General features: G+C 47.3%; 1 protein-coding gene and 1 pseudogene across 1 annotated transcript; one reads left to right on the forward strand and one right to left on the reverse strand.

The window, feature by feature from the left end:
- Positions 1-1,946: 1,946 nt before the first annotated feature.
- On the forward strand, positions 1,947-2,834 carry LOC136548068 (xylanase inhibitor protein 1-like; annotated as a pseudogene).
- A 2,173-nt stretch (positions 2,835-5,007) lies between these two features.
- Positions 5,008-6,063, reverse strand: LOC136548069 (uncharacterized). The gene has a single exon (XM_066539715.1). The coding sequence runs from the start codon at positions 6,061-6,063 to the stop codon at positions 5,008-5,010; it is 1,056 nt and encodes a 351-aa protein (XP_066395812.1).
- Between the last annotated feature and the right edge of the window lie 21,075 nt (positions 6,064-27,138).

Below are 27,138 nucleotides of genomic sequence, written 5' to 3' on the forward strand. Positions count from 1 at the left end.
TTCCACGATACAAAATAAAAACAAAACACGTGCATTTAAAGTTCACTACTTTATTATTTTTCAAACAAACTAGCTGTCACATATAGAAACATGCGTTGACCAACAAAACCCGCTTAGGTTTTCAATCCGCTCTGGAACTTCTTCAGCCATGTTGTCGACTTGTAACTAGGTCCATCTTCATGTACACTGTATGCAAGGCGCCTATGAAAATATATCATTAGTACGGATCATATATACAGAGAGATAGACACACGCATACGCAGGGGCACACACAATCATGCACACGTACACATGTGCACGCACGTGCCACACACACCACACACACGCCACACACACGCACACACATAGGGTGTGTTTGGTTAGGTGGACAATCCATGTCCTGGTTCTCTGGAACCAAGTTTGGCCTGTTTGATTGGTTGTAGGTGGGCTAGAATCTGGCTACAAGTGACCAACCGTACCTGCCTAGCCTGGCCCTGGAAAAACGTCAGCGGTGACCCTTTTTCTGGAGCCTGCCATGGCCAGGGGTTCGCGTCACCTCCCTCCGCGTCATCTTTCGTCCGCTCGCCGGTCTCCCTGCTCGCGCCACGCCTACCTTGCCGGTCGCTGGTCCTCCCTGCTCAACATGCTCACACCAGCCGCGGGTCCTCCTGGCGGTCCGCTAGCTGGATGGGGAGGGGGTGTGCCCGTCCTTGCGGCACCCAAAGTCATGCACGGCGAGGAGGAGCTCGGTGGCGGCGTGGAGGAAGTGCACGGCCTGCGCGGGGTGGAGCAGTACCACCACCTCGTGCATCGTCTCGAGCCACTGCGTGTCCGCCATCTTAAGCACCCGCCTTATCCCCTCCGCCTTCGTCTGCATCTCCCGGTCCATCGCCCTCGAGTCCAGCCCATCGCCGCCCGCGAGCTCCACCATAGTCATCGTCGTCAGCGCCTCCTGCACACGCGGCCCTCGTTGACCTCACTGGATATTTAATTTCGCGAAGGGGAAAAAGTGCCGCTGGTTTTTTTTTCCTTTGTTACTCACCTGTGCGCTCGCGGCGGCATCCTCGATCTCGCACTCCCTCGTGATAGTGTGGCGCTGCGGCTACAGAGCACGTTGATCCGACTGGCGGTGGCAACGTCCCTAAGGCCCGCGAGGATGCTGAGCAAGTTGGCCCCGTTCGGATGGTATGGTTCTGGAGGAATTTGGATGGTTTGGAGGAATTTGTGAGAGGAAAACACTGTTTCGGATGAAAAAAGAAGCGGATCAAGCCGGGTTTAAGGGCACGCGAACGGGGATGTTGTGGAGCGCGCTCAGGCGAGGTGGCCGTCGCCGCTCTGGCCTAGCTCCGCCGTCTTCATCAGAAGAAAGCAAGGCGAATGGTTGGCGCGAGTGTAAGGTAATGCTGAGACTGACGACCACGCAGAACAGGTGTTCGACAAAATGTCTTAGGGGGTAACCTTACCAGAATAGAGAAAAGGTAATTGTATACAAACCAGACAACCAAACACACCCGACATTAGCTAGGCTTAGAGAATGCATGCAACCAAACAACTAAAGATTGGCTTGCTGGAACCAGATTTGGGCTATCTAGGCTTAGATCCTGGTTAGAATAGAAATAAACCGGGTGACCAAACACACCCATACACACGTAAGTATGTGTGTTTTTACATGTGCTTCATTAGTCCTTTTGCAATTCAAAATTACTTACACAAATATATTTCTTTTCTAATCTACACCGCAGAAAAACCGAGGCAGGACACCTATCGATAATGGCAGGAAAGCGCCCAAGGCAATGAATGGAAATAAATTAGGTGGGCGATGGGCGCACCGACGCCTGCGTGCGCTCCCCTCCCCAATATATGCCACGTGGAGTCTGATCACATCACACGACAGTTGTGAAACATCAGCTTGCAGAAGTGACTCCAAATCGGCAAACCGGCACGAGGACCGCGGCTGTAACTCTAGAATGGCACAGCGCCAGCCACATGAGTCTTTGTTCGTGCAGTCCGTGCTCCGGACACTCGACGTGCCACCCTACAACCTCAACATCAACACGAACGCTACCGGTGCTGAGCCGAGCAGCAATGTTGTCGCTGCCTCCGCGGCCGGCACCAGCAACACTACCGCGCCCCGGCAGTAGGACCGCGTCAGTGTGGCGGCGGCCGGCGGTGGCCACCAATAGCCCGCAACGGCTTCAGAAACACCACACCACCAGTGGCACGAACCATGTATAGAACTTTCAATATTACTCTATCGGCGGCTTCGGCTCCGGCTACTCGCTCCCGTCCAAGCAGGCGGCGCTGGACCTCTTCGACTACCTCTGGAACGCCTTCTTTGGCGGGAGCAAACCCGGCGTGCACCGCCCCTTCGTTCGGCGACGCGTGGCTGGACGCCGTCGACGTGTTCCTGCAGCACGGCACGGACGCCGCCGACCGGTACGACGTGCTGGCGCTGGAGCTCGCCAAGCACAACATCCGCTGCGGGCCCGGGAAGCCGCTGGCCGCTGCACCTGACGGCGACGCCCGCTGCGGGTTCCCGCCGGCCGGGTACCTGAAGCGCGCGCTGGGACATGGGGATCTTCGAGCGCGTCCACGTCAGGATCTACGACGACGCCGACTGCAAGGCGTACTGGCACCTGGCGTGGGACAAGTGGACGGCGGCGTACCCGGCCACCAGGTTCTACGTCGGGATGACGGCGTCGGAGATGACGCACGGGTGGGTGCACCCCAAGAACGTCTACTACGACGTCGCGCCGTCCGTGCAGAAGGCGGACAACTACGGCGGCTTCATGATCTGGGACCGTTACTACGACGAGCTGTCCAACTACACCAGCATGGTCAAGGACTATGCTTGATGATTTCTCAGTTCAGACATGCATGCTGCGTCAGCATCACTACTGTCTGTCTGTCACCGTCAACCACTCGACCTGCATAAGCCGAAGTACAATAGTATAACTGTATGTAGTCATCACTGTGGTGGTGTGTAGTGTGTTTGCATTTTGCATGAAGGAATAAAGTGACCAATAAATAAGAGTAAAATACACGACTACTACATAAATAACTTTTTTTAGTAACAAAGCCATTTTTAGTAGAGACGGCTGAATCAAAATCTGTCTCTAAAAATGGTTCCCAAGCTACTCATCTCTAGAAATCGAAATCAATTTTTAGACACAGCTGGAACTCACAGTCGCCTGTAAAAATGCTTCTATCTTTAGATGAGTTTGGTAAAGTGAATACAAAAGGAACATTGGTGTCCTTAAGTCACGGGTGAGTACGGGGTGGTAGTGGTTAGGAGAGTAACGAGCAAGAGTTGAGGTCGAGGGTTTGAGCCTTCGCAAAAAAAAAAAAAAAAACTGCGTGACTTAAGATTTGAGATGCGTGATCCGTGTGGCTGCGTGGTGGAAGGCCTCCCTGGACTAAAAAAAATTACCATTTTTTGCCGGATTTATAATTTCTAGAAAATGATTTGTAGATGCGGCTGTATTTCGAGCCGTCTCTAGAAACTTGATTTCGAACCACCTCTACAAACTCGATTTCGATAAACTGCTCCTATTTCTAGCCGCCCCTAAAAATCTATTTGTAGAAACGATTTCTATTTTCAGCCAGCTCTATATTGTAGAAAATGATTTGTAGATGCGGCTATATTGTAAGACATTTCTAGAAACTCAATTTCTATAAGCGGCTCCTATTTCAAGCCGTCACTAGAAATATATTTGTGTTCTTATTTTTCAGTTGTCTTTATAAATCGATTTGTAGAAGTGGTTTTTCAACCATCTCTATAAATTGATTTGTATAAATAGTTAAAAACCCGTCTTTACAAATTATTTATATGTGTAGGGACAAAAAAATCTGCAAATGTTTTACGTAGTAGTGGCTATAGCCGATTTAGCTTGTTATTAGTTATTTGAACTTGAATAGGGAAATCGTTAAATGTCATAGGTCGTTATTTAAATTACTGACTTTTTTTTTGACAAATTTTAAAATACTGGTTATTACTCTTAATGATGTATAGAACGTTCAATATTATTACTAGTAGTATACCAATTCTGAATCTTTTCATGTCAACAATAAAACTGTGTATAGATCATGTGACATAATCACTAAGGATGAAAACGGTACAGAAATATCTCGTATCGAACAGCATCATTTTCTACATTTAATCTAATCGAATTCGTATTTTTGAACAAATTCAAATTCAGTTCGAAATTCGGAACATCAAATTCAAAATCAGAACGAAAACGGTTTTGACACTTTTCCGACTGTTTTCTACTTTTCTACTTAAAATTCGGAATATCCCGAATTCGAAATTGTTTTGAAATTCGGTTTAAACCAAATTTGGCCCGCTAAAAGTCCAGCCTTAGAAAAAATTGTATCTTTTTCATACGATCTCAGATGAAGATGATTTTTATATAAAAATTGTAGCTCTCGACGAGATCTGATGAGATCTACAGCTTTCGTAGTTTTTAGTTTTTTCATTTGAGGTCTTTAGGATGTTCAAAAAATTAAACAAAGTTTTAGCGGTATATTAATCGCATCCAAGCGCTTGTTGCCTTAGAAAAAAACAGATCTTTCTTACACGGTGTCGAATGGAGATACTTTTTAAGAAAGTTGTAGGACTTATTAATTATTATTCACTTGTTAATTGTTATGCACTTGGTCCTATGGGTCAATATTCCGTATTGATTTTTCGTATACCAACCGTGTTCGACATAATTCCGCTCGAATTAGTTTGTTTTTGAAATTCTTGATATTTCGTAAGTTTGTGTTCGTTTTCATGTCCGGCTTTACCGCTTTCGTTTTTGTTTTCGTATTTAAATGTAAAAAACGGTTGAGAGGTTTTCCGACCGTTTCCGACCATTTTCATCCCTAATAATCACATAACCAGCATTCTTATTTATAGTGTTTCCAAAAAAAACATTCTTATTCATAGAACTATGATAGGGAAAGAAAACGCATGAGCACGTACACATCGACAAATAATTAAAAACAAATCAAATGGTAATACCTATACTCTCTTTGACCTACTAGCTACTTGACCCCCAAGAGGCTTCCCCTGTACAACCCAACAACGCTACACAATTTTCCGAAATTGACCACATCCTCACAGCCGCCGGTCCGTGGATTATACACCCGCACCACGCTATTGGGGTATCGCACCCAGAACGCTGCGCGTCCATCGTCCAGCACCATCAACGGCTGCGCCATGATTTCGCCGTCGCCACGGAGAATCTTCCCTAGAGGAAGAGGCTCCACTCTCAGCCACGTCCCCCTGTCCAGGTCCGTCGTCAGCACCCACATGTCCATGGCGTAGGACTTGTAGTCATGGTGCACAAACACCAGGCAGCCGTTGAGCTCGACCAGGCTGAGGCTGTCGCTGCAGCAGTTGCGCTTGTCGGAGGAGAGCGGGCACTGGAGGAGCGTCGGCCTCCACTCCTCCGTCGCCAGGTCGAACGAGGCGATGACGTCGTACTCGGCCCTCTGAGGGATCAAGAAGTGGGCGACCCCTCGCGTGACCGCCCAGTGCCGGGAGGGCGCCGTGCCGACGACCACCGGAGGGCTCGGCGCCGGCCTCCAACGCTGCTTGCTGCTGCCGAGGGTGAGGATCTCGCATGGTTGCTTGGTTTTGCCGTGGCCAGCGGTGTAGACGCGGAGCACCTTGTGCTCTCCCGTCGCGGGGACGTGCCCGAACACGTACGCCGACGAGGTGTTCTCGCCGTTAGGTGCCGTGTATGCTGGGATGTTGGTGACGTCGCCGGTGGCCGCGTCGAGCACGCTGACGGCCGCCGTGCCGCCGGTGCCGACGAGGCAGAGGAGGCCGCCGGTGACGCCGAAGTGGCCGTTGCCTTGGCGGTCCAGCCGGGCGACCGTCGCGCCTGACGCCACGTCCACGAGCTTGACGTCGACGCTGGAGATGTCGGTGGCGTTGTAGACGGCGGCGACGAGGAGCGGGTTCGTCTTGCTGGTTGGCCGTCCGACGGTGCGGAGAGAGCCGAGGAGCTTCGTAGGCAGGCGCAGCTGCCCGCCGTCGTCGTCCGTGGGGAGGACGGCGGCCCCGTTGTTGGGCGGTGCTAGCAGATATGCCATTGAGTCGAGTCGAGTCAATACTCGATCGAGAACCAGAACTGGTGTGATATGATTGTGTCCGTGCGCTCTTGTGGTGGCTTATTATAAGGACCGGCTGGGTGTCCTTGAGGCGAGTCCGAGTCAGCGAGCCTCACCGTCACCGACTCTCTCAAGACTCAAGTCTCGATCCCCTTGCCCTCACGTACGCGATCAGAAATTCCGAATAGGCGATCCGGCCGCGGTCTCACGTACGTTCCTCTCGCCATATATATCCGCTTCGGAGTCGCCGCCTGGATCTGGTCTAGCCACCGCACGACGCCCGTACGCAGGCTCGGACTCGGTGGCGACCCGAGCCCGAACAACGCCCACCGCTGCGAGTCCGACAGCCCCGTCGACGCGAGTCTGAACGCGTCCAGACTTCGCCCATATATTACAGTACATCAAGCCGAAAACGCAGGCCTCCTCCTGGTCCTGGGCTTCGCCCAATCGTACACGCAGACACACTTGGCGCGGTGGCCTGTGAGTCGAGCGGGCCGGGCCTCGTATCACAAATTCAGCAGCCTAGGCCTCGTCTTCTTCTTCTTTTTTGTGATCGGTAGGCCTCGTCTTCTTCAGTCTTGATGCAGAGTCACTGTACTGGGATTGGCGATAAGTTTTCAGATACAGTAACATCCAAGTAAGTAAGATCAAACACTAATCTGAGTATCTTACTAATGGATGCGACGTAGTAATATAACTAAGGTCGAATAACCATCATAAAAAAATAGTGAAATCTACATTGACCTCCGTTGCTGCAAACTTCCCTCGTCAAAGAGGAGCCGTAGCTCTCCAAGGACAACCACCAGAAGGAGCAGCAACGGCCGGCCCGCAACGTCGTTGGCAACATCACACCGCCGGTGGCGGCAGGAGCAACCATGGCCGACACGACGACATACAAGCCACCGCTGCAGCCCATTGTCGTTCCGCCGCTGACGATGACGATGTTGGGGCCGTTCCCATACCATGGCCCGCTGCCTGCTGGCGCCGGCGCCTGTGCTGCAGTCTGCAGCGCTCGCACCGGGGGCCGGCGGTGATCTTTTCACAGGCATGATGGCCAGAGGTGGCACGACTGTTGGAGCTTCATCTGTAGCCGCGGCTGCTACAGACGCAACATCAAGAGCTTACAACAACGACGAAGCTAGTTCATTTCCTCAGCCTGTGGTGCAGCAAGACATGGTCGCACCATTGGCCGACGATCATGCTACTAGCACCCAGAGCACATAACGACGATGGCATCTATGGATCGCTCATGGGGGTCGCAGGGCCCAGCTGGCACATGGCAATGGATGAGAACGTTGGCCCCATGGCGGGAATGCTCCCTGCTAGTGATCAGTTTGAGGACGATACACCGATCCCTCAAGAGTTTGTCGAAGAGCTGGAAGCTGCCATGGACGATGACGCCGATCTAGATGGCCAGCTGCAGGGTGGTGCAACTGGTGGCGCCATCGCCGCCGCAGATGGTGCAGGGACGACCTCGCTTGCTGGCGGGGAAGGTGGCATGATGAGTTACTGGGACATGGGTGATTTATTTATGGACAGCACTGGGGATTTCTTGTTCCCGCACCCGCACTACATGGACAATATCCCCGAGTAGTTCTTGGAGTGCATCAAGCCATCAATGCAAGGTAAGCTAGACTTTTTAGCGTGGGAGAGGAAAGGACTACTCTGAGTTTTCCCTCTCTGAAATAAGGATAAACCATCAACCAACTTTCCTTTCCGAACTATCATGCATGTGTTATGTTGGAAGCTATTTTTAGATTGTGCGGCTGACCAGTTTACGTTATACCATACTCCGTATTTTGTAAACTGGTTTCGTTGTGGTTAAGTCCTTGATTCTAAACAACCTATTTCAGTTAACATTTGTTTGTGTTTGAGTTGATATTTCTGAGGCCACTATATCCTTTATAGGGTGTGTCTGGTTGCTAGTCACATTTCACAATTGACAAGTTTTCCTAAATTGGTAAGTGTTTGGTGGGCAATTAAACTCAAGTAAGATTTTTTTTAGCTTCATATGCCATAGAGTGAAAATATGAAAAGATTATCTTAGACAAGACAAAGTGTGGGTCAGCCACACTTAAGCTTAGACAAGTTTGACCAAATTAGCAAAGTTTTTGGTTGCCAATAAAGTAATAAACTTAGGTAATATTTTGTATAGCTGCACTGAAAAAAATTCAAACCACAGCCATCAAAAAGCTGCATGGAAAAATAAATAAATCAAGGAGGTCAAAAAAACTTGGCTGTGAGGAGGCCGAGGCTGCAGAGCGGTGGGAAGGCGGACGTGGCCAGGGAAGCAGCACGGTGTCTCCGGCGTGGGGAGCGCGGAGCTTAGCGAGGCAGCGGTTGGGCGACACCACTCGGCGCGTGGCGGCGTCACAGGAGGTGCGGAGAAAGGGAGCGAGTGAGATGGTGAGAGCAAGCGGGTGGGACGCAGGGCCGTTAGATATCAATACTAGCCGTTATGGCCATCTATGCAGGCAATTTTCACGATACAAAACAAAAACAAAACACACTTAGATGCATTTAAAGTTCACTATTTTATTATTTTCCAAACAAACTAGTTGTCACATGAAGAAACTGATGCGTTGACCAACAAAACCCACTTAGGTTTTCAGTTCGCTCTGGAACTTCTTTAGTTGTATGCAGTCGTGTTGCCAACTTGTAATTCGGTCCGTCTTCGTGTACACTGTATGCAAGGCGGCGGTGACACAGTGCAGTCCGTGGTGCAACTACTGCAAGTAGATCGATATGTGCAGCCTACTATATCGCTCAAAATTGATAAGCCTCTCAAGGAATAGGGCATCCTCAATAATGAGCTCCTCTAGAGTGGGACCTTGTCGAAAAGAATTAGTATGAACACCTATGCTCTTAAGGGATAGGGAATTTATCCGAACACAGCGAAAACCTTCATTGTATTTCATCAGCAAGATCTCAAGTGCGGGGCAACTATCAAGCATGGCATGCAGGGTCTCCTCAGAGATAATAGCATCAAACTTATGTAAGATTTTTTTTAGCTTCATATGTCGTAGAGTGAAAATATGACAAGATTATCTTAGACATGACAAAGTGTGGCTCAGCCATACTTAAGCTTAGACAAGTTTGACCAAATTAGCAAGTTTTTGGTTGCCAATAAACAAAATCAAATCACGGACATAAAAAAAAACTAGGCCGCCAGGAGGCCAAGGCTGTGGAGTAGTGGGAAGGCGGACGTGGCCAGGGAAGCGGCATGACGTCTCCAGCGTGGGGAGGCGCGGAGCTTAGCGAGGCGATGGTTGGGCAGGACCACTCGGCGCGAGGCAGCATCGTAGGAGGTACGGGGGAAGGGGGCGAGCGAGATGGTGAGCGCAAGCGGATGGGACGTGGGTCCGTTAGAGCTCAAAACTAGCCATTATGGTCGTCGATGCAGCCAATTTCCAAGATACAAAACAAAAACAAAACACGCTTAGGTGGATTTAAAGTTCAGTTTTATTATTTCCCAAACAAACTAGCTGTCACATGAAGAAACTGATGTGTTACCAACAAAACCCACTTAGGTTTAAAGTCCGCTCTGGAACTTCTTTAGTTGTATGCAGTCACCTTGCCAACTTGTAATTCGGTCTGTCTTCGTGTACACAATACGCAAGGCGGCATGGACACAGTGCAGTCCGTGGTGCAACTACCTGCCAGTAGATCGATATGTGCAACCTACTATATCGCTCAAAACTGATAAGCCTCTAAAGGAATCGGGCATCCTCAATAATGAGCTCCTTTAGAGTGGGACCTTGTCGAAAAGAATTAGTATGAACACCTATGCTCTTAAGGGATCGGGAATTGATCCGAACACAGCGAAAACCTTCATTGTATTTCATCAGCAAGATCTCAAGTGCGGGGCAACTATCAAGCATGGCATGCAGGGTCTCCTCAGAGATAATAGCATCAAACTTATGTAAGATTTTTTTAGCTTCATATGTCATAGAGTGAAAATATGACAAGATTATCTTAGACATGAGAAAGTGTGGATCAGCCACACTTCAGCCTAGACAAGTTTGACCAAATTTGCAAGTTTTTGGATGCCAATAAACTTAGGTAATATATTATATAGCTGCACGGAAAAAATCAAATCACGGACATTAAAAAAACTGGGCCGCGAGGAGGCCAAGGCTGTGGAGTGGTGGGAAGGCAGACGTGGCCACGGAAGCAGCACGACGCCTCTAGCGCGGGGAGGCACAGAGCTTAGCGAGGCGGCAGCCGGGTGGGACCACACGACGCGAGGCGGCTTCACGGGAGGTGCGGGGGAAGGCGGCAAGCGAGATGGTGAGCGCAAGCGGGTGGGACGCGGGGCCGTTAGAGCTCAAAACTAGCCGTTATGGCCATCAACGTAGCCAATTTCCAAAATACAAACAAAAATAAAACACACTTAGGTGCATTTAAAGTTCACTCCTTTATGATTTTCCAAACAAACTAGCTGTCACATGCAGAAACTGATGCGTTGACCAACAAAACCCAATTAGGTTTTCAGTTTCATTTCACCATTGACAAGTTTGCCTAAATTGGTAAGTGTTTGGTGGGCAATTAAACTTATGTAAGACTTTTTTATCTTCACATTTCGTAGAGTGAAAATATGACAAGATTATCTAAGACATGACAAAGTGTGTCTCAATCACACTTAAGCTTAGACAAGTTTGACTAAATTAGCAAGTTTTTGGTTGCCAATAAACGAGGACCCTCTTCCAGTAGTTGATGAGTTGATTGATGAGCTCCACGATGCCAAATGGTTCTCCAAATTGGAAAACAAGCCCTCCATTGTCGCCATATCGATAGACAGATGGCTTCTTTCTAGTAAGCAATTCAATGTGAAGAACACCAAAACTGAACACATCACTCTTATCAGTCAACTGACATGTATTGTAGTACATTATTGGATAAAAAATCTTAACTAACACATGGCAAGCAATCTACTCTACACAAGATTATTTCATCAAATCACGGACGTCAAAAAGCTGCACGAAAAAAAATCAAATCACGGATGTAAAAAAAGCTAGGCCACGAGGAGGCTGAGGCCATGGAGCAGTGGGAAGGTGGACGTGGCCAGGGAAGCGGCACGACATCGTAGGGAGGCGCGAAGCTTAGCGAGGCGGCGGTCAAGCAGGACCACTCGGCGCAAGGCGAGATCACGGGAGGTGCGGGGAAGGGGGCGAGCGAGATGGTGAGCGCAAGCGGGTGGGATACGTGGTCATTAGAGCTCAAAACTAGCCATTATGGCCGTCAATGCAGCCAATTTCCACAATATGAAACAAAAATAAAACACACTTAAGTGCATTTAAAGTTCACTACTTTATGACTTTCCAAACAAACTAGCTGTCACATGCAGAAACTGATGCGTTGACCAACAAAACCCACTTAGGTTTTCAGTCCCATTTCACCATTGACAAGTTTGCCTAAATTGGTAAGTGTTTGGTGGGCAATTAAACTTATGTAAGACATTTTTAGCTTCATATGTCGTAGAGTGAGAAAATGTTAAGATTATCTTAGACTTGACATAGTGTGGCTCAGCCACACTTAAGCCTAGACAAGTTTGACAAAATTAGCAAGTTTTTGGTTGCCAATAAACGAGCACCCTCATCCAGTAGTTGATGAGTTGATTGATGAGCTCCACAGTGCCAAATATGGTTCTCCAAATTGGAAAACAAGCCCTGCATTGTCGCCATATCGATAGACAGATGGCTTGTTTCTAGTAAGCAATTCAATAAGAAGAACACCAAAACTGAACACATCACATTCATCAGCCAACTGACCTATGTTGTAGTACATTATTTGATATAAAAAATTTAACTAACACATGGCAAGCAATCTACTCTAGTCAGGATTATTTCCTAAAGTCACATATATCAAAAAGCTGCATGAAAAAAAATCAAATCACGCATGTCGAAAAAACTAGGCCGCGAGGTGACTGAGGCCACAGAGCGGTGGGAAGGTGGACGTGAACAGGGAAGCGGCATGGCATCACGGGGAGGCGCGGAGCATAGCAAGGCGGTGGTCAGGCAAGACCACTCAGCGCGAAGTGGCGTCGCGGGAGGTGCAAGCGAAGGCGGCGTGCGAGATGGTGAGCGCAAGCGGGTGGGACGTGGGGTCGTTAGAGCTCAAAACTAGCTGTTATGGCTATCAATGCTGCCAATTTTCATGATATAAACAAAAACAAAACACGCTTAGGTGCATTTAAAGTTTACTACTTTGTGATTTTCCAAACAAACTAGCTGTCACATGCAGAAACTGATGCATTGACCAACAAAACCCGCTTAGGTTTTGAGTCCCATTTCACCATTGACAAGTTTGCCAAAATTGGTAAGTGTTTGGTGGGCAATTAAACTTATGTAAGACTTTTTTATCTTCACAAGTCGTAGAGTGAAAATATGACAAGATTATCTTAGACATGACAAAGTGTGGCTGAGCCACACTTAAGCTTAGACAAGTTTGACCAAATTAGCAAGTTTTTGGTTGCCAATAAATGAGGACCCTCTTTCGGTAGTGGATGAGTTGATTGATGAGCTCCATGGTGCCAAATGGTTCTCGAAATTGGAAAACAAGCCCTCCATTGTCGCCATATCGATAGACAGATGGCTTCTTTCTAGTAAGCAATTCAATAAGAAGAACACCAAAACTGAACACATCACTCTTATCAGTCAACTGACCTGTGTTGTAGTACATTATTGGATAAAAATCTTAACTAACACATGGCAAGCAATCTATTCTACACAAGATTATTTCCTCAAATCACGGACGTAAAAAACCTGCACGGAAAAAAAATCAAATCACAGATGTCAAAAAAATTAGGCCGCAAGGAGGCTGAGGTCACGGAGCAGTGGGAAGGCGGACATGGCTAGGGAAGCGGCACGACATCGTGGGGAGGCGCACAGCATAGCGAGGCGGCGGTCAGGCAAGACCACTCGGTGCAAGGTGGTGTCATGGGAGGTGCGGGGGAAGGACGCGAGCGAGATGGTGAGCGCAAGCGGGTGGGACGCAGGGGCATTATAGCTCCAAACTAGACGTTATGGCCATCTATGCAGCCAATTTCCATGATACAAAGCAAAAACAAAACACGCTTAGGTGCATTTAAAGCTCACTACTTTATGATTTTCCAAACAAACTAGCTGTCACATGCATAAACTGATGCGTTGACCAACATAGCCCACTAAGGTTTTCAGTCCCATTTCACCATTGACAAGTTTGCCTAAATTGGTAACTGTTTGGTGGGCAATTAAACTTATGTAAGACTTTTTTAGCTTCATATGTCGTTGAGTGAAAATATGACAAGATTATATTAGACATGACAAAGTATGGCTTAGCCACACTTAGGCTTAGACAAGTTTGACCAAATTAGCAAGTTTTTGGTTGCCAATAAACGAGCACCCTCTTCTAGTAGTTGATGAGTTGATCGATGAGCTCCATGGTGCCAAATATGGTTCTCCAAATTGGAAAACAAGCCCTCCATTGTTGCCATATCAATAGACAGATGTCTACTTTCTAGTAAGCAATTCAATAAGAACACCAAAATCTCTTCTCAGTCAACTGACCTATGTTGTAGTACATTATTGGATATTAAAATCTTAACTAATACATGGCAAGCAATCTATTCTACATAGGATTACTTCATCAACTCATGGATGTCAAAAAGTTGCACGAAAAAATCCAACTGCGAATGTCAATAAAAACTAAGCCGCGAGGAAGCCGAGGTCGCGGAGCGGTGGGAAGGTGGATGTGGCCAGGGAAGCGGCACGGCATCGTGGGAAGGCATGGTGCTTAGTGAGGCGGCGGTCAAGCAGGACCACTCGACGTGAGGCGGCGTCGCGGGAAGTGCGGGGGAAGGCGGTGAGCAAGATGGTGAGCGCAAGCGGGTGGGACGTGGGGCCGTTAGAGCTCAAAACTAGCCGTTATGGCCGTCTATGCAGCCAATTTCCACGATACAAAACAAAAACAAAACACGCTTAGGTGCGTCTAAACTTCACTACTTCATTATTTTTCAAACAAACTAGCTGCTACATGCAGAAACTGATGCGCTAACCAACAAAACCCGCTTAGTTTTTCTGTCTGCTCTAGATCTTCTTTACCTATATGCAGTTATGTTGCCAACATGTAATCTATCTATCTTCATGTACACTGTACGTAAGGTGGCGTGGACATAGTGCAGTCTGTGGTGCAACTACCTGCAAGTAGAGCTGCCATGGTTATGATCCCTGAGTGTCTCAAGGCATAGTCAGCAGGCCGAGCGACCCACAATACATCAGCTAGCGAAAGCCCAAACGATCGAGGCCCAGCTAAGCCAAGCGGACCTGGCTAGACACCAAGGCCAGGGTCAGCCATGACCCCTCCCTTCTGCCTTAGCTGCACGACACACAAGAGACTCATGACCTCTCTATCATCCTAACCCCTAGGAGGAATGGGGAGAGGTCAAGCCTAGCCAAGCATGCCCGCTCTAACAAGATTAGGCACGCCGCAATGACCCCGCATGGACCGAGGGGATAATGGTCACTTCAGTCTAGACAAACACCATCCCTGCACCATGTAGCATAGACAAGACAATACTGCACGACGGTGACTGCCAGTATGGTGACCCACCTTCCAAATACGGTCCAGCGGGACATTGTACGTGAAAGCATCTAGGCCCCTAGTTGGGTTTCGGTGATTAATGACAATACATGATTACTATGACTAACGTATGTTTTATAGAGGCAATTAAGTTAGGTCATGGTAATGGAGATCGATTGGGCTATCATGATGGTCATGCCCCTACGATGAAAATCGTTTCGGTTTTCAAAGGATGAACAACAAGGTTAAGGATGGACTAGTTCTAAGTGTCGATTGGAGTTGAAGAGACACTTAGAGTAGTTTAGGACTTTGTTTTTCCTTTGGCCATACTATTAAGGGGGGTATGGATGGGTAGCTTGACCTAGGTGAGTCTAGTGAGTTAGGTGTGGTGCACACTTGCTAAATCTAGCACTAGGTAGCACCAAAATAGCCCTTAGATCCAATGGAGCAAACTTCATTCACGTATGATCGAGAGTTGGAAGTGAATGGAGGGTCAAATACTGACCGGACGCTGGCACCGGTGTGACCGGACGATGGCTCAGGGTCCGATCAGTTCATTTGACCGAGGTGTTTTCGTCTGGTGCGACCGGACGCTGAGAGCCAGCGTCCAGTCGACTCCAGTAAGGTTCTAGAGAGGGAAAATCTCGATCGGACGCTGGCCAGCGTCCGGTCACACTATAAACACTAGAGTTCAGGGTGAACTGATCGACACGTCCGGTCAACATGACCGGAGTGTCCGGTCACCCTGTAGAGGCACATAACGGTTTGTTTTTTAGCCCATGTTATAAATACTTCCTCCATTCGTGTGTGGGGGTACTTTTGCTCATTCCAATAGCTGAGAAACACCTTTGAGAGTGCCAAGAAGAGCAAGGTCCTAGTGAGGTGATTGAGATTTGAGTATCCCAAAGAGAGCCCTCATTAGTGAGATCAAGAGTAGCAAAGTGTGCATCCACCCTTCTCATTAGGCTTGTCGTGGTCAAGTGAGAGTTCGTGCTTGTTACTCTTGGTGATCGCCATCACCTAGATGGCTTGGTGGTGATTGGGAGCTTGGTGATCATCCGGCGGTGCTTGTGGATGACCCAACTCAAGTTGTGAGCGGTTGTGGGTGATTCACCGCGATGGAGTGTCAAAGAATCAACCCATAGAGAGCACTTGATCCTTGCGTGGATCAAGGGGGAGCTACACCCTTGCGCGGGTGCTCCAACAAGGACTATTGGGGAGTGGCGACTCTCCGATATCTCGGCAAAACATCGCCGTGTTCCTCCTTTTCTCTTTACTTTGAGCATTTACTTTGAGCAATTCAATTCTTGTCATTTACATTCCTAGAATTGCCATGCTAGAGTAGGATTGGAACTTAGGGTGCTAAACTTGTATGCATTAGATCAATAAAAACACTTTCTAGACACAAGGGGTTAATTGAGCTAACCGTAGAGTGTATTTATTGCAAAGAAATTTAGAATTAGCCCAATTCACCCCCCCCCCTCTTGGGAATCTTGATCCTTTCAGTACGATCCTCCCCGCTGCGGGATGGGATCCATGACCTAGGAGTTCAGGATCATGGCCACCAACTCCATAAGCCAACCCAGAGGTCAACGACCTGGGGGTGGCTACCAACTCCTATACATGCCCCTAGGACATCAGGAGGCAATGACGAAGGCCACGACAGAAACCACGTCGCGTAGGGCAGCTGGCAAACAACCACCATGCCTACAGTGCCACCATGGTCGGCATAGTAGCACCATGCCACACCTTACTGCGACATGGGCACAAGACCATGACGACAACCATACCCAGATGTGCACCACAAGACGTTGTAGCTTGCAAGCCAAGTTAGCTAGGACCCTCCCTCATGCTCACGACCCCTCGGTCGGGAGAACCTTCTTCTTTGTTGGAATACTTAGAGCCTCATGCTCACATATTTAGGCTTAACCGCCTAGAGAAAGATGTCTCACGGGGATGGACCTCCTCCTATGTTTGAGGGAGATGATTTTCCATATTGGAAAATTCGCATGGAGGCGTACTTAGAAGCTCTAGATGTTGGAATACTTAGAGCCGCCTCACAAGGCTTTCCAAAACCTCGGGATGCTACTAACCTACAAGGCGATGAGTTGAATTATGAAAAATGAAATGCAAAGGCTAGAAACACCATATTTAGAGGCCTTTGTAAAGATGTGTTCAACCGGGTGAGGAACCACAAAGATGCCCATGCACTATGGTCGGACGTTTGTGCGCTCCATGAGGGAACAAAGAGTGAGTGTGAGGAACGCTATCATCTTGTCATGAAAAAGCTTAACTCTTTTGAAATGCTTCCTAAAGAATGTGCGAATGAAATGTATTCACGTTTGAATATTCTTGTAGAGGAAGTCAATGGGTTTGGACTAACTCAAATGCAACCATCCGATGTTGTAATAAAGATCTTGAGTGTCCTCCCCATTGACAAATATGGGCATATTGTGACCGTGCTTCATCAAGGTGATCTTTCCACCACTACACTGACACAAATCTTGGGAAAGATCAATGCCCATGAGATGTACATGCACATCACACCTCAAGATGGCTCATCCTCTAACAAGAAGAAAGAAAAGGACTTAGCATTCAAAGCTAGTCAAGAGAAGGGCAAAGTAAGGCTTGAGTATGAGAGCTCAAGTGATTATGAAGTTGATGATGCAAGCCTTGCTCTCATGGTGAGAAAAAACTGCCAAGATGCTAAAGAAGCTCAACAAGAGTGGCATCAAGTTTGATGGCAAGAAGAAAAAGTTCTTCACTAGCTTTAGAAGGAAGCCAATCTCCAAGATGGATTGCTTCAATCGTGGAGAACTTGGTCATCTAGCTCACCAATGCACAAAGCCCAAGAAAGACAAGTTCAAGAACAAGAACAAGGGCAAGAAAGATGACTCAAGTGATGAAGATGAGAAGAAGAAAGACAAGCCATATAAGAAGAGAGATGGCAAGAAGGACTTCCACAAGAAGAAGAAGAGTGGAAAGGCATACATCGTCGGTGATTGGCTCACGGATATTGATTTATCTAGTGGCTCATCCGATGATGATAGTGACAACGAGAAGGTGGCTGCCATTGCTATTGACTCTTCATCATCTTCACCGCCACCATCGCCATCATCCTCTACACACATATGCCTTATGGCCAAGGGTGAGCGCAAGGTATCAAATGATGATGAGAGTAGTGGTGATGAACATGCTAGTAATGATGATAGCGATAGTGATGATGATGAATATGAATAACCTTCTTATGATGATCTTGTTAAATTGCTAAATAAATACTCCAAGATCATTATAAAGACTAGAGCTAAGAATGACAAGTTAGAAGCTAAAAATGATTCACTTTTAGCAAAATGTGATATGGCAGAAAAGGCTAGTATTGAGCTTAGAGAAGCAAATGATGCTATATCATTCAAACTCAAGGAGCTCAAATCTTCTAAGAAAGAGCTTAGAGAAAAACATGATAAACATGAGAGGATACACAATGAGCTCATCACTAGCCATAACAAGCTAAAAGAAGAATATACAACTCTTAAGATTAATCATGATAACCTTGTTATTGCTCAAGAATATTTATCCAATGAGCCACATGATGATACTAACAATGTTGTTAAGATTGATATAGCTACATCATGTGATAATTTGATCATTGAGAGCATTGAGCAAAGTTCTAGTAGCAAGGGCAAGCAAGTGGTTGAGGCCGATGATTATGATGAGTTTGTCAAGCTCAAGAATGACAATGAAAAACTCAAGAAATATCTTGAAGAACTCAAAACCACCAAGTCTATAATGCTAGAAACTCTTGTTCATGATGATGGGTTGATACTTGAGAATGAGAAGCTCATAGAAGAAAACAAGAAGCTTAAGGAAGAGAAAAACAATGATGCTCTTAAAGAAGAGAACAAGAAGCTCAAGTTGGAGAAAGCATCTCAAAATTGGATTGAGCAAGTTCACTAGAGGCAAGTATCTTCAAAGTGAGCTACTAATGAACACCCTCATGAAGATGGATAGAAGTGACATTCGGTACATGGCAAACAAAGAGAAGAAGGCTCAAGCTCAACAACATAAGCCAAAGCCAAAGAAGTGTTTTGAGTGTGGACAAGAAGGCCACTTTGCTCATGAGTGCCAAACTCCACCACCACAACCCTTGCCCAAGCATGCTAGACCTTTTGCCTGCAATGCTCACTACATACTTAGAAAGGATTCTAGTGGAAAGATGAAAGTCATGTTCTTAGGACCTCCCAACAAGAATAGGCCTAAGAAAATTTAGGTTGCTAAGTCACTTGTTGAGAAGGTGAAGGGCCCTCAACAAGTTTGGGTTCCTAAGGCTTGATCTCTTATGTGTAGATGAACTACAAGACCGGTGGAAGTCATTGGGTTATTGATAGTGGTTGCACACAACATATGACCGGTGATCCTCATATGTTCACCTCACTAGATGAAGAAGTAGATGGACAAGAAAGAATCATATTTGGAGATAATTCAAAGGGAAAGGTTAAAGGATTGGGCAAAGTGGCAATATCAAATGATCATTCTATCTCAAATGTGCTATATGTTGCTTCATTGAGCTTTAACTTGCTATCCATTGGATAATTGTGTGATCTTGGCTTCCAATGCTTGTTCACCGAGAAGGAAGTTGTTGTATCTAAGAAGGATGATGATCGAGTGATATTCAAAGGATTTAGATACAACAACCTATATCTAGTGGATTTCACCTCCGAAGATGCAAATTTGAAGACTTATCTATTCACCAAAACAACACTTGGGTGGCTATGACATAGAAGACTTGCTCATGTTGGGATGAGCTCACTCAAGAAGCTAATGAAGAATGATTTGGTAAGAGGGTTGAAGGATGTGAAGTTTGAGAAGGACAAGCTTTGTAGTGCATGTCAAGCCAGCAGGCAAGTTACAAATACTCATCCAACCAAAGCTTTCATGTCAACCACAAGAGTGCTAGAACTCCTTTACATGGACTTATTTGAGCCAACAACATACAAGAGTTTGGGAGGAAATCTTTATTGTCTTGTGATTGTTGATGACTATTCAAGATATACATGGGTATTCTTCCTTCATGACAAATCCAAAGTTGCATCTTGCTTCAAGAAGTTTGCCAAGAGAGCACAAAATGAATTTGAAGTGAAGCTCAAAAAGATAAGAAGTGACAATGGGAAGGAATTTGACAACACAAACATAGAAGCCTATTGTGATAAAGTTGGAATCAAACATGAGGTCTCCGCAACATATACTCCTCAACAAAATGGTATAGTTGAGAGAAAGAACCGGACATTGATCACTCTTGTAAGAATAATGCTTGATGAGTACAACACCTCCAAAGCTCTATGGGCGAAAGCTATCAACACTGCATGCTATGCATCCAACTACCTATTCCTTCAAAAGTTCCTTGGCAAAACACCTTATGAGTTGCTCAATGGGAAGAAGCCAGACGTCTCCTTCTTTAGGGTGTTTGGTTGCAAATGCTATATCTATAAGAAGCGACAACACCTAGGGAAGTTTTAAAGACATTGTGATATTGGTTTTCTTGTTGGTTACTCATCAAAGTCCAAAGCATATAGAGTATTTAATCATGCCACCGGCTTGGTTGAAGAAACATATGATGTGGAATTTGATGAATCTAACGGCTTCCAAGGAGCACATGAGAATCTTGATGATGTAGGTGATGAACCATTGAGGGAGGCTATAAAGAACATTCTGGTTGGAGACATCATGCCTAAAGATGACAAAGATGATGTACAAGTGAATGATCTGCCTTCTTCATCAAGTGTGCCACAAGATAATGATAAGATGGAAGAGTAGAAAATGAAGACACCCATGTCTCCCATGATCAAATGGTGGCACAAGCACAAGATGTTGATGCTCCATAACCTCCTCCTCAAGTGGTCAATAGAAGAAATACACCTCTACTACAAGATCATCCACAAGATCTCATCATAGGGAGTCTACCAAAGGGAGTAATGACTCGCTCACAAAAACTTGCTTCATTTATTGCTCATCACTCTTTTGTCTCTTGCTATGAGCCTACCAAGGTAGAAGAAGCTCTTCAAGATCTAGATTGGATAAATGTCATGCATGAAGAGTTGAACAACTTCACCCGTAATGAAGTTTGGACTCTTGAAGAGCGGCCAAAAGGAGCAAGAGTCATTGGAACAAAGTGGGTGTTCTACAACAAGCAAGATGATCAAGGAGTAGTTGTGAGGAACAAGGCAAGACTAGTTGCAAAGGGGTTCTCTCAAGTTGAAGGATTGGATTTTGAGGAGACCTTTGCACCGGTTGTGTCGACGAAATACGGTCGGCAGTCTACCTAGGGGTATGCCCAAGGTAGTAGATTGTCGGCAGACAGATGCGCAAGTCACAAACAAGACGGTGACGCAAGACAGACACGAGGTTTTATTCAGGTTCGGCCGCCAAGAAGGCGTAATACCTACGTCCTGCGTCTGATTGGTATTGCTGTATGTCAATGAGAGATGTTTTTTAGAGGGATCCCCTGCCCGCCTTATATAGTCCGGGGGGCAGAGTTACAGATCTAGAAACTAATCCTAGTCAGTTACAATTGCCATATGTGGCCGGATAAGGATTCCTACTCTAACCGACCAGGATCCTGCTTGATCGCCAAATCTGCCTTGACTCCTTACGCGGGACTCCAACCAGGTTGGCTGGGCCGCACGTCGTCTTTCGGCTGGACTGAACCCATCGATCTGGGCCGGCCCAAGCTTAGCCGTAAGGGTATAGGGGTTAATACCCCCACAGCTAGTCCCCGAGCACCATGTATTATGCTACGACACGCCATTTCGACCTTCTCTGACAAGTTTTGCCTGAGTCCTTGACATCTTTCGACCACTGTCGTCGCCGGAGAAATAGGTTGTCCAAAGAATGTATGGTGCTCTTAAGAAAAAAGAAAAAGATTTCTGTCCCAGGAAGTGTGCCCACTTGTATTTCTAAAAAGAAATGTAAGTGCGTCTCGGAGCGTAGCATCTTTAATCATCAGAGGCGTAGCGGTCAAAAAACAAACACATTCACCGCAAGGTGAAGTGTGCCCACTTAGTCCCCGAGCCTGGTAGTAGGTGAAGTAGGCACGTGGTGCCAGGGTCTAAAAAGAATTCCCAGTTAAGTTGAGTACCTAATCGTCGTACAGGCGATACGAGATGCACCGGCAGGTGCATCGTACCGATGTAGTCCCCGAGCTTGCTGGAAGGCGAAGTATGAGCCTTGTAGCAAGGTCTAAATAAATATCTCTCAGCTGTATGTGAGTACAAATCATATGTAGCTGAGGAGAACGATTCTCCGATCAGTGGTCGGGATAGCCCCCGAGCACACCAGCTGTCGGAGCAGTCCCCGAGCACGATAGTAGTCGGTGTAGTCCCCGAGCACGTCAGTGGTCTAGGCGGTCCACGAGCACGACAGTGGTCTAGGTAGTCCCTGAGCACGGTAGTTGTCTGGGCAGTCCCCGAGCACTTTAGTGGTCTGGGCGGTCCACAAGCACGGCAGTGGTCTGGGCGGTCCCCGAGCACAGCAGTGGTCTGGGCAGTCCCCGAGCACAGCAGTGGTCTAGGCGGTCCCAGAGCATGGCAGTGGTCTGGTCCATCCTTGAGCGCGGCAGGCATCAAAAACTCGAACGCCATTAATGTATTTATTCGTTGTATTTATTTATCTCTATTCTCTGCCAAGTCCAGTCTGACACGCCTGGTCAAAAAAGCAAATGGGTATAGTACGTCATTCTGTCTTCTTACTCTTTTCTGTCAAGCAATCGCCTGGCACCTGTATGGAGGTGCGTCAGTGTGGGCCCTCTTACACTGTCAACGAAGAGGCGCATACACTGGTAACGAAGGAGCACATTTATTGGCGTTGATTTCAAGGTTGTGTGAACAACCGTCTGCGGCGCGTGCGCACGACTCCCAATAATCTTGGGCGAACGAAACGACGGAGCTCTTTGGTTTATATAATGTAGATCTGGTAAGTTACTCACATCGTTCCCCATTGTCATCCGCCGCCGCAACCTTCTTCTTCCTCCTGCCGAACCCTATTCCTCCGAAAATCATCGCCAATCCCCTCGCCACCGCATCCACCCCCTTAGTGAGGATAGACCAATGGCAAAGAGAGATGCCCAGAAGAAAGGCGGGGTCATGGCGAAGGAATGGTGGAAGTCGTGGAGCAATGAGCAGACCATCGAGGACCTCGTCGCCATGGGAGTGCTTCACAACAAGGCACTCGCGGGATGGCGTGCGTCGGAAGGAGAAAGCTTCCCCGATCCACAACCAGGTGAGATTGTGGTTTTTGAAGACTTCTTCAAACGGGGTTTCGGGATTCCAGTGCACCCATTCCTTCAGGGTCTTTGCTTGTACTATGAGATTGGGATTTGCAATCTACATCCCAACTTGATTCTCCTTATCTCCACCTTCATCCATCTCTGCGAGTCTTATGGTGGCTTCCAGCCCCATTTCGACCTCTTTCGCCACCTATTCTGTCTTCAGAAGAAAGGGAGCGGTGGCTCGAAGATAGCCGGAGGTGTCTACCTGAATCTGCGTGATGGCATGAAGGCACAATACTTGCACTGCCCCTGGAACACCTCGCTAGATGAGTGGTACAAGAAGTGGTTCTACATCCGTGAAGAACCGAACACCATCACCCTATGCGACGTGGGGCTGATTCCAGAGAAGAAGAATAGCTGGACAGAGAAGCCCGAGAGTCTAGAGCGGATCGCCGAACTACTCGAGATGATCCCATGGGGAAAGCTAGATGGCCCAAGTGTGGTCGGGAACTTCATCAGCCGAAGGATCCAGCCCTGCCAGAAGAGGGTTCATCCAGGCTTCGAGTACCAGGGGAGCGCCGATCCAACAAGGACTAGGAAGGAGCCGCTCGACAAGATGGAAATCAAGGCCAGGATTGTGGAGCTCTTCAACCTAGCCGATCCCAATTACATCAGGCTGAACGACATCGAGCACGCCTTCAAGCTGGCTCGACCTCCCCCAAAGGTAAATGATGCCTCCTTTTAATTGTAGAGTCGTGTTGTAACCATAAATTGATTGTTGTCCCCGCTTTGTTCCTCAGTGTAATGGTCGTGACCGGGCAGCAGTGTTCGTGTCGCCTCCCCCCAGTGTAGAGTGGCCTCAAGCTGCCGACCCAGCCGCCTAGACCAGCACTAGGACTGACGACATCCACTAGGTGGCACTCAAGACTGTGGAGGACGCATCGACCAGAGCCACTGGCAAGCGTCCAGCGGCCAGCAAACGACGCCAAGCCATCTTCCCCTTGTTGGACGACGAAGTAGACGATGCGGACATCTTCTGGCTCGTCCCTCGAAAGAGGAGAAGATAGATGGGATTGTCGGAGCAAGGTGGCTCCTCTGTGCCAGCAGCGGTCGCATCACCGACCACTGCCACGTAGAGGACAAGTGAGGGAAACGCTAAGCATCAAGCCCCAACGCCTGTACCGGAGGTGGAAAGAGACCCAGTGGAACCTGCCGAGCACACGGAGCAGGGGCAGTCGAGGAGACGCTCCTTCGCAACATCATTTCGCAAATCGAAGCTGTAAGTATCTATATCTTTGATGTAAGCTTGTAATTTGCAATGGATACTATTATCCTCTGAACTTGTCTCTGATATATTAGGTCGGCGTCCACCGAGAACCCCGACCAGCTAGCCGGGTGTGGCACAACTTCGCCAGCTATGGCGGGACAAACTGCCTAGCAGCTAGCCGTGGAAGAGCCTATAGCAGGAACTCCGCCGGGACCTCAACAGGCGGACAACCAGACACCAGTCCCCGAGCGGCTGGTCGAGAAGACAGCCGAGCAGAGTACAAGTGCTCCGAGCACGAACCCTGCTGAGGCGGATACCATGGCTCCAAGGGAGCCGGATCTAGCTGAGGAGCAGCAGCCAGAAGTGGCCCAGAGCATTCTTGCCGACACGGCGGCTTGTGGAAAAGCCCTGGTGGTCGTGGAGTCTGCAAACTCCAGACCAGCGCCGCCTCCTGAATAGGAGGCTAAAGAGGAAGAAGTAGAAGAGGTCCTAGGCCGTCCCCAAGATAGACGACAACATGTATATGTGTCGCGCTATTGGAACGACGAATGGGTTATGCACGAAGAAATCCCAGAAGTCGAAGAGACCCTAAGAGTCGAACGGGCGGCCAAGCGTCTGGTGACAGAAGTCCAGGTATGTTTGGCTTGAATCTTTAACCCTATTATGTAGTCGAAACTATTTGACTTAGCTTATCTGTATGCAGGACTTGATGAAAACCACAAAATACCAAAAGAGGTGCTTCGACCAGATTGAAGGAATCACAGCGACCAATAAGGAACTTTCAGCCGAAGTGGAACGCTTGCGGCGCTAACTTGAAGCCACCAACCAGGAGAGGACAGATCGAGAAACATAGAACCAAAACCTAGTCGGCCAGCTCAATAACAAAGAGCTGGAGAAAACAAGTAAAGTTTCATCTTATCGTAGCAAGTGCAGGACTTGTGTTGTTGTATTCTTGGTAGTAATAGCTGTAATGCAGGTTTAGAAGCTGAAGTGGCCCGCCTCCAAGGAGAAAATAGCCGTGTGACCGCAGAGTGTGGTCGCCTAAAGGAGGACAACGTGAAGCTAGCACGCAGCCAGTCTCAACTCCAAGACCACACCAACAAAATGAAGGAGGAACTAAAAAGTAAGTATTCTAGATCACCTTCCTCATTATGTTGCCCACCTTGCCTTGTCGTGTTTTCACATTTGATGTCTTGTACTGTGTTCAGTTTTGAAAGTCAATGCCAAGAAGCACTTAGAGGCCGTGATCAGAGAACGTGATGACTGGAAAGCATGATGCCTTAAGGCCACCGAGGAGCGAGACACGTGGAAGAACCGGTGCCAAGAAGTGGCAACTAGCATTGTGCCTGTCCTCGACCTTATCGACCTGGCGCTCACAGAGGAAGAGCTGAGGACGCCCTAGCTCGGACTGGTCGAGAGATGCAGACAAGCGTGGGGATGGTTTCAGTAGTTCATGAAGGAGGCTGGTGAGTACACGGGTGCCCATGTACTAAGCATGGTGCATGCCCACTACCCCCTGATCGATCTCAAGCGCCTGGAGGCTAGGTACCCAAAGGAGGTAGACCCAGACAAGGCAGAGGAGCTTCGGACGGCCCAGCTGGACTTGTCGTCAAAGATAATTGGCGATATTAACCTATGTGGAGATGGGACAGCACCTGTACAGGGTACACCATCGACGAGTCAGCTGGAAATGCCATCAGCTGCAAGCCAACCATCGAAGCCTGCGGTCTCGACCAGCCAGGCACCGGTGGGGCCATCCCCTTCAGCTCAACTAGCACAAGAGTCCCTGAGACTCGAGTAGGGTATTGGAAGCGACAAGCAGTAAGTGCCATGCACCCCGACCAGCCAATGTAATAGGCTTAGAGCTGTAGAAGGAGGACATAGTTGTGTTATTGTGAACTTGAGCCTCTTCAGGCAAGCTTGTAATAACGTAACTGTATATTATTATAAGCTCGTTTGCTTTGTATAAAGCGTATTTAAGCTTGATACTTTATGTTGGTGTAACTAAGTAAGAACGTATTAACATTCTATTTAGTTGTACCATCGTGCTCGACACATCATCCCGAAAAGTTTGTGTGGCCCTAGTTTTTCATGTGGTCGGAGTGTGAGGTCCGGTGACTTGTGCACACGTAGACGCAGACAAGTTAAACCAAGGGGGACCTGCCGATCACCTGTAACACCTCTGGTGTTTTGACCTAATACTAAAATTTGACATGTCATCATGTGCATTGCAAAGCATTCATATAGTATAAAGTTTTGAATGCATTCACTAAATAAGGTTTATTTTATAATGTTGTTATTTCATGTGATGTGTTTCAAAAACCCTAAATACAGATCATGACCACAAGGGTTAAATTTCATGTGATCATGTGAGGTCATATGTCCTTTGACTCAAATAACCCTAATGGGCCATGTTGCTGGTCAAAAATCAAAATTTAAGTAAAAGGAAGACAAATCAAATTTGAATTCACATTCAAATCATAAAAGTCCTTTTTGCCCCTTTTAACTAATTCAAAATCCATGAGGAATTTGGGGTTGAGGCAAAAAGCAAAGTTGGAGATTATTTTATAAGGATCAACTTTGGTATTCAAAGTTTTTCAAGTTTACATACAAAATTTGGAGTAATTTTGAAATGATTCAAATCTTTAAATGTACCCCAAATGTGAAATTCAAAATGGAGGCAGAATTTGAAAATGTTCCTAGAAGCAAAGTTGTAGAGTTTGAAAAATTGAACAACTTTCATTTTTGGAGATTTTCAACTTCTTTAGAAAATTTCTGAGTAATTTGAGAAATGAATGCAGTGGCAGTTCTGTAATTATTTCAAACATTCAACTCCACCTCACTGCTTGCCGCCGGCGCCACGCGGAGTTCACCGCCGATCGGATTTCACCGCTTTCACGCATAGTGACACGCCCAAACCTCCATGGCATGTTCGCCCATGTGCTGTCATCACCGTACGCCCTCAAGCTGG

The sequence above is a fragment of the Miscanthus floridulus genome, chromosome 4, assembly GCF_019320115.1.
Source record: "Miscanthus floridulus cultivar M001 chromosome 4, ASM1932011v1, whole genome shotgun sequence".
In the NCBI taxonomy this organism is placed as follows: Eukaryota; Viridiplantae; Streptophyta; class Magnoliopsida; order Poales; family Poaceae; genus Miscanthus; species Miscanthus floridulus.